The following is a 16,313-nucleotide window of genomic DNA, read 5'->3' on the forward strand; positions in this document are numbered from 1 at the left end:
TTTCCATTTGGAAAGTTTACTTTTTCATGTTTAGGTCATAAGTCTTTACTGTATAGTATTCACTTTTCTTGTTGGAAAGGAAAAAAATCATAAATAACAGCTACAGTTTTTAAAAGGATTGCCAAGTTCAGGTGTCTGCCTATGTCTACCTTTTCCAGCTTGCAAAGCTGAGTACTCTCTTCCCACAGCATTCTGCCAGCTGTGCAAAGACCTGCCTGGTTGCAGTGTATGAATGATTTAATGCCCTCCTTGTGATTGCATGAGTAGTTGTATTTTTAAAAAAGGACATAGCAAGTTGGCAAAATCTGTTTTGATTCCAAATAGGAAAGGGAAGTTCATTGGAGGGCAGTGAAGGTGTATCTGTTTTCTAGGTGTGCGTGTTGATGTGCCTCTGTAGCTGTGCCTGTGTAGCTATCCTGTCATCTCAAATCCCTCTGGTTTAGTGGTGTGTGCTTCCCTGTTCGTTTAAAGGGATCCAATCCGAAGCTGTTTGAAGTTCCTGAGAGTCTCCATTACCAGTGGCTGGTTGAACATATCACTACCATGCAATTTACATTTAAAACCAAGCGTGTGGGCATTAAGACTTGCAAAGCTATAGATGTGAAGACATGAGCATTACCTAGAAGAACCAGGAGGGGCTGGCATTTGGGGGAGATTTTTCCCATCGTGTTTCCTGATCCCTACCCTTGTTAGACAATATCCCAAGACACAACACTGAGGCAGCATTCCTAGACAGGGCTGATTTCTGTTCTTTCCCATAGATGCCTTCACCTGAGCTGGCAGTGCTTTGATGCCTGCAGACATGCAGCCTGTGCTCAGCCAGCAAGCAATTAAAGCTGACCCATCCCCTCTTATCCAGACAGCCCTCAGCAGAGCCTTAGGAAGCAACACTCTTGCACAGTCTGTGGCTCTGAGAAGAGGCAATTAGTGAAAGAGCAGCAGTGGGAAAGTCTGCAAGGGCCAGGGAGCAATAAAAGGCAGGAAACTTTCTCCCATCCTACTTAATATCACCACAACTGAAAATTTCCCTGCTTTATCCTATCTACAATCTCCCCCACACGTTTAGCACTGAATTTGTCTTTCTCTTTGCTATTTAGCACTGTCATGGAACTTAGTTGCTCCAGCGAGCAGCTAAGCACCACACAGCTGCTTCAGCTGTCCCGACTGTATCGTATCCCCTTCCAGCTGCAGCCCCCAGCCTCTCACTGGTGGGGTGAGGAGCAGAAAACAACTTGACTTTCACTGCTCAGCAATAACAAAAACATTCCTGTGTAATCAGCACTGTTTTCAGCACAGATCTGAAACAAAGCCCCATACCAGCTACTCTGAAGAAAATTATCCAATTCAAAACCAGCACAAGTGCACAGACATTAGCTGGCTACATATGAGGATTAAACGAAATGTAAATAGCATTTACTGTCTTCATATTCCTTGCCCAGAGACTGGAGGGGAAATTCACCTTTAAAGACATATTTTCAAACCAGCAGCAGTTGCATCTGAAATTCTAAAATCCACTACAGTTACCTGTGGACGATTTTCACAGACTTAACTTGAGTTTTGTAGCAAAATATGCCACGTTTGTTCAAGAAAACCTTCCTCTGTGCCTCAGTGTGCTACGCAACCCTATATTGAGATGCTATACTGAAAAGAAATTCTGTAATATCTCCAAGAAATATACAATTAGGCCTGTAAAAATATGCCCACGTGTTCATACCTTTCTTGTCCTTTTCCTCTCGTATATTTCTTATTGCTTTTCTTACTGGCCCTAATCCAGCAAATATATGTCGATCCCTCCTGTCAATGGGATGCTTGTTGAAATTAAATAATGTGCATGCATGCTTGTCAAATCAACTCCGTAGCTTTGTAGACTTCTCAGGCTTTCAGCTGTCTCCTGGAGTCACACTGACATCATTTATCACTGCTTCTAAAACCTGTTTTAAAAAAGAGAAACAGTTGCAAAGTGAAAATTCTAGTGATACTAGTAATTACTATTATATATTGTAAAGTTTAATGATTTCCCAAATGTATTGGAATTTGCAGATACTCTTTAGCTTGTGGAAAAAATGCCTGATATTGACAATATTTTTATTTACTTTCCTCAGGCAAACTGAAAATTCTTTATATATAGGTATATATATATATATATATGTTTGAGGAAACTCTTTATATCATAGTCTTGATTTTGTTTTCAGTAAATATATAAACTGATGTCAATATTACTTGTCCTTTCGCAGTTGTGTCCTGCTGTCATTCACAACTCAGTCTATCTAAAAATTGTTCATCTTCTCTTTGTGTGTTGATATTATTTCAAATTTGAGAGTGAAATGAAACTATAATTTCCAATATTAATATGCTCTTATATCATTGTTGTGGTCTCATTTTGTTCTTATTTTTTAGAGGAGAATGTATTAAAAATTATCATTAAAAAATGATGAAGGATTGCAGACAAGTCTGTGACGTTAAAGAGTGAATGGATCATTAGGCTTCCCTGTTACTTTATTAATCTCTTAAAGTGACCAGATTTATAGAACATCTGTTAACAGGACCATTAAGTAATCCACCTAGACCTGAAGTTAATTAACAGAGCCTTTTATAGTTTCCTCTTGAATTAAAAATACATTTCTGGGGATCTTATTCAACTGTGTTGATTAAAGAAGCTTCTGTGAGAAATTTCTTCAAAATTAGGAAAAAAAAAATTAGACTTATCACCTTGCTGATTTTCTTTGTCATGACAAACATGGAATTGTCCAAAAGTTACTGGACACTGTCAAATACTTTTATTTAATCTCTTCAAAAGAATTTGAGAAGTTTGATTATTACAATTATAGACCTACCCATGGAGAGGCAATATCAGAGAAAAAAGGATCCTTGTTCCTCAAATAGTCCTCTGAAAACCTGAAAATTACTGGAGAGAACATATAAAAACTCTCTTTTGTGTGAACGTCTTTGAGATTTATTGAGGTTTGGAGGTGGATTAGGCTGCAAATTAAATTAATCTGATTAAGATCAGGGTACAATGCACTGCTGAAGGAGATGGGAAACGCTGCCTTTTTTGACCATGGTTGGCATTTGTTCTTGGGAAAGCACTGTTGAGTCATTATTTCGTACAGATAAATGTGAAGTATAAACATATGCGTACTGTGTATACATAAATAAAGTACACTCTGTGCATTTATTTTTATATTTACATAAATTTATTAAATGTTTCAGGGAACCTAAAATGTGGACTAATGCCTGTCAGTATGCAATGAATAATTAAATGAATTGTATTAACTGACTTCTGCTGCAGCAGATTCTCTTTTCCGTAACATAGGTACTTCACTTCTGCTAGGAAAGGGAGGATTTCAAATTTCATCTGACCTTAAAGTTTCTTTAGGGACTGTCTTTGCTGTTTAAAAAAAATGTTAACAAATTCTTTCTGGAGACTGTCATTGCTTCAGCAGAATGCAAATGAAGGCTGTGATGAAAGGATTGCTCTGCTAAAGCCAAGGTCATTGGCAAACCACCACAAATATTGAAGGACTGGCAAAAATATGATGACCCGCTATCACAGAGAAGAAATACAGAAACAAAATTGTTGTGAAGAAGTGTATGTTTCTGAGAGCATCTTGTGCTTCTTTGAAATGAAAGCAGCAAGTAAACAACCCCTTGCAGCTCAGTAACTTCTGCTGCTTATTGCTTCTTGTCTCATTTTGTATTCTGAGTCTTCAGAAGAGCTGTGGTAGTGTGTACTCTCACTTCTCGGCAGTCTGTTAATGGCAGACAGTCTTATCCAATGAGCTGTGTAGGAGTTCATTTAAAAGATGGAGTGAATTAGCACATCTTTCTGGTTTGCACACACTCTAAAACAAAAATTTGGATCTTACAAAATTTCCATGGATCATGGAGTTTGATTTATATATTAATATTCCTTATACTTCTTTTAAGGTATTTAAGGTATTAAGGTATTCCTTATTACCTCTTTTAAGCTTTTAGGGTGCACTTGGGTCATGGTCTTTATTGAAACATTAAAAACAGTTGGCCCTTTGCTATACCCTGATGGATCCATGATTGTCCAAGATGGGGGACTATGGTGTGTGATGCCCGCTGTGATCTGAACTGGTGATACAGAAGCCTCCCTTCTAGACTTCAGGACCCAGCTTTAAGAAAAACAGCAAACAGTGCAAATTACAGCACAGACTGGAGTGCCTAGCAGCAGGGTTCATGAGTTTTGAAGTCTTTCTCTTCAGCTCACTTTCTCATAATAAGACAAACTTCTTATTGTAATTTCATGTCGCTGGGAAAGAAGACTTTAGCAAAAATGCTGAATATAAGCAGACTTGCCATAAGAGTTGCCAGTATCATGAACAATTGCATTGCTTTGAGCAAGCAGAGAACACAACAGCAGTTGCTTAAACTGGCCTATTAATCTTTAAAAGTATTCCTGGGTGCAGGTAGGAGCTTCCTGGCTAGTCTCTGTTACAGTACAGATACTACAACATGCATATCAATCAACGAGACCCGTGGAAAGAAATATATATATGGACTGATTCTTGATGGATGTTTCAGAGATGTTTATTTCTCCAGCCGCATGGCCGGGGCTCTGCCGAGGAACTGAGGCAATCACGGGACCCGAGGGTCCTTCTGCCCGCGCAGGGGAACACAAACCAACCAATGGGAACGAGGCTGAGCAGGGACAGGGAAACCCCGTGTGTCCCCTCAGGACCCCTCTCCCAGGGCTACATGGCAGGGGGACGGCCTGAACATTTCACCCATTTATTTTTAACAAAAAGAGATTTAAAACTAAACATTGAAAACAACTGGATAAACATAACAAGGACAGTTTTAAAACCAAACAAGCCACCCTCCTGAGTCTTTAAATGTCCAGACAGATTCTGTGGAACATCTTAAGGCTGACAGAAGGGAGACGTGACTCTCCGGGCATGCTTTGTGGGGAAACTGAAGCAGGAGAGGGTTTAATTTCTTCCCTCCCCCTTTTCATCCCTCCCTCAGCATTGGAGAGGAGTTGTAGGGAAAGGGAATTGTATAGGGAAGCCATGGGGTGAAAAACGGATTAGGAATAAACTGGGGATGGGGTAAACTTGGGAAAGGGTTCGTATTGGGTATAGGGTAAAAGGGGAAAGTAGGTTCTGGGTAGGGAAAGTGCTGGGATGGATATTGTTTATAATTTTGTGCATAACGGCTGCCTTTGACTGGAATACCTCCAGGCCCAGTAACATTTGCTGCTTGTAAACCCTTCTTTCCTTGCACTATATCAAATTGTACAACTTCCCCATCTCCTACACTTTGCAGGTAATTTTTAGGGTTATTCCTTTTAATGGCAGTTCTGTGTATGAATAAATCTTCCCCTGTATCATCTTGTGTTATAAATCCATAGCTGTTTTTGACATTGTCCTGCGTGGCTGCTGCCTCGCCGACTCCAATGTCTCGCCCGTTGCGGCTGCTCCGCGCCCTCCGAGCGGCGCTGCTCTGGCGTGTCTGGGCTCTGCGTGGCCCTGCGTTGCCATCGCCACCGGCCCCCGCCCGTGCGCCGCCCCTCTCGGTTGGGTGTTCACGGGGCTCACTCCACCACGCGCTGCGCGGGGCTGGGCAGGCACTGCTGGGTTGCCCTGCTCCCGCTGCGCCTCGCTCCGCTGCCGACACTGCGGCTCGCTTGGCTCCGCCCGTGCACGGGAACTGCCTCGCTGCTGCTCGCAGAGCGCTCGGTCCACGTGGCCTGGGTCGCACGGACTCTGAGGCAGGCTTCCCTTCACCAAGACACAGCTGACATTGCTCAACAGTCTCGGTAATTAAATAATATTCATGAAAATATTCTTCCATTGGCATATATTTTGACTCAAAAATTAACTGTGTCCAAACGGTATTCCAAAAGTCTTAGGTAAGAATTAAATCCCAAGAGACGTAGAAAAAGTTCTGAAACAACCATGCCAGGAAGTGTTTCAGTTCCTTCTGAGCTTGAATTAAGCTAAAATTTACAAATCATTCTTCAAGAATCTTTTCAAGTTTAAGATAAATATCCATATGTGGCTCAGAGACCCAAGAGTCTTTCCATGGTTCCTCCATAATTTAGAGAGAATACCCAAACCAAGGCGAGAAGAGAGAGATCTAGAGCAGTTTTTACTCACGAATTTTCTGTCCTTAGGGATCGGTGTCTTGCCATCAATTTTCCACCATCTGCACCATTTGTTACAGATACTGCAACATGATGTATCAGACAACAAGGCCCGTGGAAAAGAAATATATATGGACCGATTCTTGATAGATGTTTCAGAGATGTTTATTTCCCCAGCCGCGTAGCCGGGGCTCTGCCGAGGAACTGAGGCGATCACGGGACCCGAGGGTCCTTGCCCGCGCAGGGAACACAAACCAACCAATGGGGAACGAGGCTGAGCAGGGGCAGGGAAACCCCGTGTGTCCCCTCAGGGCACCCCTCCCAGGACCACATGGCAGGGGGAGGGCCCCAACAAGTCTCAAAAGAGGAAGTTATATTTCTAAACATTTTCAGAAAAATTTTCAGAAATTTTAACATTCAAGTGGATTTTCAAAAGTCTTTTTACAGTGCTTTTTAGTGTCATCAGAGGCTGGGACAGACCTTTAAACTTAGGACCCAGTCTCTTGTGTGTTTATTTCCAGCATAGAATTTATCTCCTTGATAAGAAGAGATGTTATGGTATTCCTCTCTTTGAGACAGAGCACAGAACCCACCAGAAATGAAGAGAAATTTTAAAATTAATCATACTATTGCTGCAACATTATATTCTTAATCATGCCTTTATCCCCGTGCTTTGTCTTTGTTCACAACCACTGTGAACAAAATATGGTTACTTGGATAATAACAAAGTTAAATCCTGTTTTGGCTAGAGGCTACATTGCATCTGTTCCTCCTATGGGATTATGGAGCTTTTTGGAAAAAAACTGTGTCCTCTCTTTTCATGCATTTCCTAGTGACTTTAGAACTAAAACTCCATGCAAAGTTTGTAATACTAAGGTGTCCATGGTGAAAGACAAAGGACTATAAAGAATTAATACTTTTAGTATGATCAAGCCAAGCCAGACCTGTCCATTTTAACTGTAGAAATACAGTTCTTATCAACAGTGCAGGAGTCTTCTCCATTTCATTAAGCAGTGTATTTGTTTAATGCTTAGAGACTGTAAACATAGTGAGGTACTCAGGCCCATGAGTCTGATCTCGTCTTCTTTAATGAGAAATATTAAGTAAGAACAATTAATAAGAATACTTTAATAAGAAATATTTGTAAATATTATGAAATGGTGTGGAAAAAGTTTGCTATAACTGTTGTGGGAGCTTGTCTTTGAGGCATCAAATTTTAATTTTGTGATATTTCAAATGTATGTGTGACTCCATAGGGATCTCTGCAATTTTGCTCAGCAACAGCAACAATAACAACAAAGCTAAAATGTTCTTGCTGAGCCTTGAAATTGTTTTATGTTATAAACTCCTTTTTCAAATGCTTGTCATTTGTGAACCTTTTGGACAGAATTTTTTATGGCCCATAATTGTAGTGTTTTCCCATTTTTGTATACTAAGACTTTTCAAGATTTTTTTAACCTTTCCCATCTCTCTGGCCTGAGTTTTCCTACAGCATTCATATAGGTGGCTGTATATGGCTTGCCAAAGATGTTTCTAATTCTTCACTGTGTTACATTTCAGTCCTGCCTTGCTTCTTTATTTCAGCCAAAATCAGGTATGGCTTGAGTGAGGAACACACCAATCTGCACAAACCCTTGGCTTCGTACAAACCCTTGTCATATTCCCAGTCTTCAAAACTCAAAGCAATTCTCACAGTTTGGCATCACTTCAAATCTGTGGATCTTTCATACTTCTGGATCATCAGAGGGAATAGGTGAGAGTAATTTTCAAACCAAGTACTTGGCTTAATCACGTGTCAAGGACTCCACCGGAGCACAACAGCTCTTCTGAGCAGTTGTGACTTCTTTGTGCTGGTGAATTTCCTATGACAAGTGGTAAGACTCGTATTGATCTAATCGCCCTGTCTCATGCTGTTTTTTCCTTGCATGTTGGAGCTTTTTCCTGCCATACTCTATCTCTGGGCTGTATCTCAGACAGAGAGACTTCCACAAAGGGAGGTGAAACAAGGAAAAGACATGGAGCCAGGATTTGAGCATGGGTCTGAATATTGCCAAAGATCAGAGCTCATCTTCAGGGGCAACAAGTTTCAAAAACAGCCCCTTGCTGGTTCTCATAATTTGTTCTTGCAACTGATACTACCACTGCATGAAGAAGACAGCAGTATGCTTCTCTTGTTGACTTCTTGCCTTCTGGCTTCCTTAAAGACATTCTGCTGCATTCCACTTTTGTAGTAAGTTTGGTAAATCTAATTTTAAAATTGCTTGCTTTGCAAAACAGTATACAGATCTCTGAGCATGTAGCAAATTAAACAGTGCAGGGAAACTATTTTTATAACATAGGTAGATCATCTGCCTGACTTCCATTTGGAAGTTTCCAAAAGTATTATGTTCACTTTTAAAAAATAAGATAAAATCTGACAGCACTCTCTATAGCCCAAGGAATGAAAGTAGTAAAAGAAGGAGAAGCCAGTACTTGCTAAGCTTAACTCATTTTTTTTTTTTTTTTGGAAGGTTGCAGATATGGAGGCTAGACTGTTGGGAAATGGTTAAAAAGGATTGTAGACAGATTTGAAAAAAAAAAAAAGTAGAGTAAATCAATGTAACTTTCTAACAGTAATTATGCTTGATATGGAAATCTTTCCCTTTAGTCATGGTCTGATGCCATGATTACAGTCTTTGAACCTCTAATCTTTGTAAGTGAGAACCATGAGCCTCTAATCACACCAAGCAGACATTACTTTACCTCTGTACCTCTTTTAACCACTGTCAGCCTATGATGCTGGGGTCACATCATGGTCTGTGTCTGAAGACTTTGATACTGTGAATTTTCTCTTTTAGTGGTAATTAATTTAGGTGTATCACATGATTCCTCTGGTTTAGTGTGCATTGCTAGCACAGAGATGAATTTGCTAAGTCTAGTCTGCCATGCAGTTCAGACTGATGAATAGTCCCAGTGGAGTCAACCCGTAAGTGTCAATTTAAGAATACTCTTCATGTCATTTATTCAGCAGGGTGCTCAGGATGAGGTGAAGATACTGACTGTTATATCTTGAGCAGCCCAGAATCAACATAGTTCTTCATCTTATCCCATTAGCAGTTGAGCAGGCTACCACAATCACTGAGTGGGCTACCTTCAACCTCTAGCTCATGGAATAGGTAAAAGCCATCATTTTTAAATTAAAAACAAACAGGAAAAAAAAAAGAGTCAATATTCAAAAATTGTCATCCCAATAAAGACAATGTGGGAGCTAGTGACACAAATTTCCCTATTTGGAAATGGGAAATGGCCTTGGTCTTCTTCGGTATTGTCTGCCCAGGCCTTCAAAACTGTTTGTTCAGCATAGTGAGAGGAGATGGAATGTAACTGGTCACACACAAAGCAAGCTGGAATCAGAACCTGTTGTTTCAGGTAACAGCAGGGTGGAAAATTAAGGTTATGCTGCCAGTGGGGGTCTTTGGCTGATAGCTGATGGTCATGTTTCCAAGTACTTCTACAATTAGAGCAGATTTCATTAATGCTGGGACACATGATTTATATCTTGTGAGGAGTAATGTCTCCTTGAGATTAGATACTAAGGAATGTGTGTGTCCCTTGTCCCTGCCAACACCCCTGCATCTTAATTACAAACATAATTGGGTGTAGGGAATTACAAGGAAGTGTGCTATTCCTTTCCTAGCATTATGCATATAAACTTTTATTCCCTGTTGACCAGGTGTTTGATTGAAAATCTTTTCTCCTCACTGCTTAAACAAAATATGTGTAACAAGTCAGAACAGAGCATCCTTGTTACACTTAGGAAATGGAATGGGAATATTTAATGCCTCAGCCTAATGTTCATTTATAATAAGCATTATAGTATGTATCAATAAAACAAAAGTGTTAGGAAGCGCTAGGTACCACACAAGCAACAAAAAAGTCAAGATCTCTAACATTATGCTTTGCCAGGCCTTTGTGCTCTTGCACTTTTCTATAAAATTGCAAGTGTTGACTGTTGTTTTGTGAAGGAAAAAAGTGCTTCTCCACCATCCTGCTCAATACACTGTTCTTGTTATAGTTTTCTGTTACAGTGCAGATACTGCAGCATGCGCATCAAACGGTGAGGCCCATGGAAAAGAAATATATATGGACCGATTCTTGCTAGATGTTTCAGAGATGCTTATTTCTCCAGCCACATGGCCGGGGCTCTGCCGAGGAACTGAGGCAATCACGGGACCAAGGGTCCTTCTGCCCGCGCAGGGGAACACAAACCAACCAATGGGAACGAGGCTGAGCAGGGGCAGGGAAACCCCGTGTGTCCCCTCAGGGCCCCTCTCCCAGGGCTACATGGCAGGGGAGGGACCCAACATTTCACCCATTTATTTTTAACAAAAAGAGATTTAAAACTTAACATTGAAAACAACTGGATAAACATGAGATAACAAGGACAGTTTCAAAACAAAACAAAGCAAGCCACCCTCCTGAGTCTTTAAATGTCCAAACAGATTCTCTGGAACATCTTAAGGCTGACAGAAGGGAGACAGGACTCTCTGGGCATGCTTTGTGGGGAAACTGAGGCAGGAGAGGGTTTCTTCCATTTGTACCTGTTGGAACTCTAAACAACACTAGTTAATTTCTTCCCTCCCCCTCTTCATTCCCCACTCGGCATTGGAAAGGGATTTTTGGGGAAACAATTGGTAAAGGCATGGTTTTGTGAGGGAAACCATGTGTGAAAAAACGAATTGGGAATACACTGGGGGTAATAGGATATAGGGTAAAAGGGAAAGGTGGGATTAGGAAAGGGAGACTGTAGGGGGGGCTTATAATAGAGATATTGTCTAACATGACTACAATTTTTAGCATATATACTGCCTTTTACAGAAACATCATCAGGCCCAGTGACTTCTGCTGCTTTTAACCCTTTTCTACCTTGCACAATTTTGAACTCCAGCACCTCTCCATCTCCCAAGTTTAGGATGCATTTTTCAGGGTTATTCTTTTTAATAGCAGTTCTATGAATGAATATGTCTTCCTGGTTGTCACATCTCGTTATAAAACCATAATTTTGTTTAACATTATACCATTTTACTATTCCTAAAGCCTTGGCCATGATGATTTTTTCCTTTTTCCGAATGGCTGCTGTTTTCTGTCTTGCTGCGTTTTTGCGTTCTCTTTCGTTTTCACTCGCTCCCGTGTTGGAATTGCCAGGGCTGCTGGGACCATTGGGGCTGCTCGTGCCTGCGCGCTCTTCCCGGGGTCGCATTCGGGACCGCGCTGGGCCACGCCGCTCAGCTCCCTGCGCGCCGCTGCCTCTGCTCTCAGCTGCGCTGCCTCTGCCTGGCGCCGCGCCCACGTCTCGGCCGGGCCCCCAAGAGGTGGCCCCCCCATGCCCTGCTCCAGCGCGCGTTTCGGCTGGGCACGGCTCTGCTCCACCGCCACTGCTGCCAGCCACCACCCGTGCACCACCCCTCTCGGTCGGGCGTTCACGGGGCTCGCTGTTTTCCTAAGAGTGTATTTTTAAATACTAACAAGGAATGAAAGAAATATAAAATAACATGTCATAAAGCAGAAGCATACACTCAAAGAACAAATACCTGTGGTGGTAATCATGTCACAGCGTAATATTTGTTTGTTATGAAAGGCGATCTTGGTGAATTGGGTTTTCTCCCTGGAGTTTCAGTGTCTTTTTTTTGTTTTCTTTAAAATGGGTGATTTTAGTTAGTCTTAAATTCTCATTAAGTTTTGTGTTGTTTTTATAGACACTGTGAGTAAATTTTACACAAATAAATGAAAGGAACATCATCCTGTTACTACTCTGTAACATCTTATACTATGATTTGTTAAACTTTACCTAGACTCACCACCTAAATAATTGAATCCAAAAAATCACAGAATGCTTTGGATCAGAAGGTACTTCAAAGATTATCTAGACCAACCTCTCTGCAATGGGCAGGGACATCTTACACTAGATCAGGTTGCTCAAAGCCCTGCCCAATAGAAAACGTCCACTTGAAACCAAATGTAGAATTTAAGCAGATGTAATGAAATTAAACATTATCTCCAAGCACTTAGAAACAGTATTACTCAGACTCACAGGGATTACATCTCACCTTAAAAGAATGTATGTGCCATAGCAATGATTTCCAATAATAATCAAAATTAATCCTTGGGCTGACAGCCAACACAAATCCTATATATAGTTTAAAGGCTTGAAAAGTCATAGACCATAAAGTGGGACTCTACATCAGTAAAGTATGATTATGGGCTGATCCTATATTCAGGAGCAAACTTCTTACCAAAGATTGGAGTATTGCTTTAGTGCTGACTAAAGAAGGGAGGAGTAGGGGATGGGATTTCACTTCCCTGTGTCACTTCCCTAAGTCACACAATTTTCCTGGAAGATCTGTTGCCTGTGTTCTGCCTCCTCTCCATTTATGGTGTCTATCTGAGAGATTACCAGCTGAGGAAGTACAGTTTACCTGCTGATATATGGAATTAAAGTCTAGATATATGCTCAGAAGAGACCAATTTTCCATCCATGATTGAAATTTCAACTGTTAAATGAATCCCAACTGGATTAGTTAGAAGGACGACTTGGTTTCTCTTGTACAGAGCCTGAAATTGAGTCTCTTGCTTTGCAGCAGCATTTTTTTTTCTGAGAAATAAGCATTTTTATTTGTCACCTGCTGATGATTAAACTTTTTTTACATTTTTTTTAATAATTGCCAGTGAAATTGGAAGATAGTAAACGATCCATTGAAAAACTTCAAGCATCTGCTTGTACTTTCTGAAAGATTTGTAACTTGCATTGAACACAGAAGTGAAAATAAGCCACTTGGGCAGCAGCTTTTCCACCATGCTCAGGGTTTCCAAGCTGTGAATTTACAAATACCGAAACACTCTCAGGAATTCACTGACATTTAAAGTCTGTACATCCCAGCAAAGAGTCTTTGAATTTTCTACGGTTCTGTAAAGCCATAGTAAATGACTATAAAGATACAGGTTAATTTTTTTAATGCTTGGTGCATTTGACTCACTTTATGGATTAAGAATCTTCAAGTAGTTAGAGAGAAGTGTTTCAGCTGCTAGGAAAAAAAAAATTGATTTTTCTAGTTGTCAGGCTTTCTTTTATTGATTGGCAGTTTAACATTTATCAGCTCGAACAGCTTATGGCTGCCATTTTGTGAAGTGATATTTCAGAGGTCAAGCTCACGCACCAAATGGTTTTGTTTGCATTTTGAAAACTGATCCTTGCTGGACCATCATTATCTGCTTTTACCCGCTTTGAGAGCTCAGAATGTAATACACAAAGTGAAAAGTAATTATGGAAATCTCATCTTACAACCTTTATCCAGAATTTCTGAATAAGAATTTATTTTTAAAATGTAGTAAGTGCTGTCATGACATTTCTTTGGGATTTTTTTGCTGTTTTCTTCTTACCTGAATCACCAGCAGCCTTGAAACATGAACATGACCATCAAGTAAGCACTTTTTTTTAATCACCCCAAGAGCCAAACATAACAGTTTCCCAGAAATGAAGGATCTTATTTATGAGGTGTTTGTACTGTTTGCATGCCAAAATCTTACATTTTTCATTTGTTGGCAAAATTTATCAAGCTGTTTCCTTGTGGAAACAGTCACTGGCTGTGAGCTAGCAAAGTACAAACACTGTAATAGGGTATAATTTTTAAAACAGCAAGACAAAAACCAGTAAAGGACAAATAGACCCACAAGAGCAAAGAAAGTTGTGACACCAACACTATGGACATCACGACTTACTCCCACAGTTGTGATAACAAAGTGTTACCTTGCAATATTTGATACACACTAACCCACCAATCCATATTGCTTCTCAACAAAGAGCTTCTGAGATAGGTTAGATTGAATATGTGTGCGCTGCTTGACAACTGGCATTTCTTAGAATTGACAATTTTTAGAAGCATTTGATAACACTGTGCAATCTCCAGCATTGTTGTACAAAGAAAGCCTTGGCTGTTCCCTGAGACTCTATATTTATAATTATATTTTCATTAAACTGAGTTGCCTGTCAGCTTCTGATTTCACGAGTTGTTTTCATGTTGCAGCTGAAAATTTTCTAAACCGGTATCAGGGATTGACATGCAAAGTCAAAAGACAAATGCCTCATCAACTGGAAATAATGCTCTAGCAAGCCTGCATTTAAAGAGTAAAGAAGTTGTGGAGAAAAAACCAGCAGATCACAAAGGCACATTTCTTACTGATAACTAGAATATAGTTAGGATGGAAGGATTTAATTCCTTTGTTAATTTTCAGGTGTGGCCAGAATAAAGGCAATTAACAAAGGAAAATAAAAAGTGTACTACTTCTGCAACTGGAATCTGCACTGAATATCCCTTTGGTCAGGATGGAAGTAAATGGCCACAGACAGGACATATTTGTGGGATGCAAAGGGCAGATTGGTGTCACTAGAAATGCTCACAAACTGTCATGTATGGAAGCCAGGGGTATTTTGTGGGCATATGGCTCACAATTTGCAGACATTTTTTACTTGAAGTTGAGAATGGGAAACATAGAAACATAAATCTGAATTAATTGTTTAAAGTATCAATATAACTCAGCTCTCATTTATCTCCGGTGAGGAGGGTTGGGGTTTTTTTGCATTTAAATGGCATCCATTCAACTTCAGTGTATTTCACTTATGCATGACCTAAAGACCCAAATCTGTTGTTAATTCAAATGAATTTTCCTTTTTGTACTTCATGGGTAAGCTCTTAGAAAATCTGTAGCACATTAGTAGGTTTGCCATTTTCACCACTCCAAGTGGAACTGGGATGACGTTTACTAAAATGCACAGACATCATACATCCTGTGTGGGTTACAATGCAACTAGTACTCATCAGGGTAGGTTTAGTATCTGATCAGGAAGATAATTTGAGTGAAGAGAACTTACTGCTTTTATTTTAAACCCAGATCAGTTCACGAAAGTAGGTTCTTTCATTAAACTGACAAGTCGGTAATCTGGATGAGGGGCAGAGGGAAGAACAGAGAGAAGGATGCTTGACTGGAGACATCTTCTCATTTGAATCTGATTATGGAAATCATCAAATAAGATGTAAATTTGATTTAGATTGTCTCCAATAATGTGGGGTAAAACTGGCTCTGTTGTCTGTTAAAAAGAAATGAATTAGTTCTTAAATTACATTCTAATCAAGTAACAGCAAAATTCCAAGGGAACGTGTTTTGTACAGTACCTGGTATGATGGTTCTTATGCCAGGCAGAAGTTTCTCTGCACAACTACAAAATAATCAATGAATGTTTGCAATTTCCTCTCTCCACTTCAACATCCTACCTTCATGCTAAAATTACTGGGGTGAGGATTAAGGATAATTATCTCATTGCCCTTATAAAATTGAGAAGATCTTTTATTTCCCCTTTCTTTACCTTAAATAACAGAAAGTCAGAGGTGTTCACGCGTTTTCCCTCCCTCTCCTAGGAAACAGATCTCATGACCTTTAACATCTCAATGCACCGCTCCTGGTGGCGGGAACACGGGCCCGGCTGCATACGGAGGGTGGTGCGTCCTTCTTCCCCTGGCATCCTAGAGGATTACTCCTATGTCTCCGTGACAGGCTGCATCATCGATTTCCAGTACCTAGAGGTCATTCACAGCGCTATCCAAATACTCCTCTCTGTAAGTTCACGTTTCTTTTCATACTGGGATTCCGTCAGTCCTTTCACACACAGCCTGCTGCTGTTGCATGTCCTGGAAAGGGGATGTAGTAGGTGATAGATAGCTACAGAGATTTTTAATTGTGTTTTGAATTAGAGAATTATATATAACTTATTATAATGTGCACTGTTGTTATCTTTCCTTATATCTCTTAAAGCTCTATACAGACATAGTACCCATTCTGGCCATTGCTGGGATAGGTGGAAATTAACTTGAGTCCTTGGCTCTCATTCATTGAGACATGTAGAGCAAAGGAAAGCAGACTTGTCTGAAAAAATTTGCCTAAACCTTTCTGAAGTTCACAATCAATGACGCCATTTATTTAGCCCTGATTGTAAATATATTTTACATGATACATAGCTAAGTTTCTTCCCAGACTCAGATATGGATTAGTCCTTGAAAAAGGTCAGAAAAACATTAGGAATTAAAGTGTGCATTTATATTTAACCATGTTATTTTTTCTCTCCTTGAACTCTGCATTATCAGAATACTCTACCTCCATTGTCCACATTTGT

At 40.1% G+C, this 16,313-nt stretch overlaps 1 protein-coding gene across 3 annotated transcripts in view; it reads left to right on the forward strand.

Annotated features, from left to right (window-relative positions):
• Window positions 1-16,313, forward strand: part of NKAIN3 (sodium/potassium transporting ATPase interacting 3) — a 353,682-nt gene that overhangs the window by 243,469 nt on the left and 93,900 nt on the right. For all 3 annotated transcript variants that reach the window (XM_032126426.1, XM_032126410.1, XM_032126416.1), the window contains exon 4: window positions 15,562-15,759. In XM_032126426.1, coding sequence (XP_031982317.1) covers window positions 15,562-15,759 — 198 coding nt within the window. The remainder of the gene's footprint in view (window positions 1-15,561; window positions 15,760-16,313) is intronic.

This window comes from Corvus moneduloides, chromosome 1 (genome assembly GCF_009650955.1).
Source record: "Corvus moneduloides isolate bCorMon1 chromosome 1, bCorMon1.pri, whole genome shotgun sequence".
NCBI lineage: Eukaryota > Metazoa > Chordata > Aves > Passeriformes > Corvidae > Corvus > Corvus moneduloides.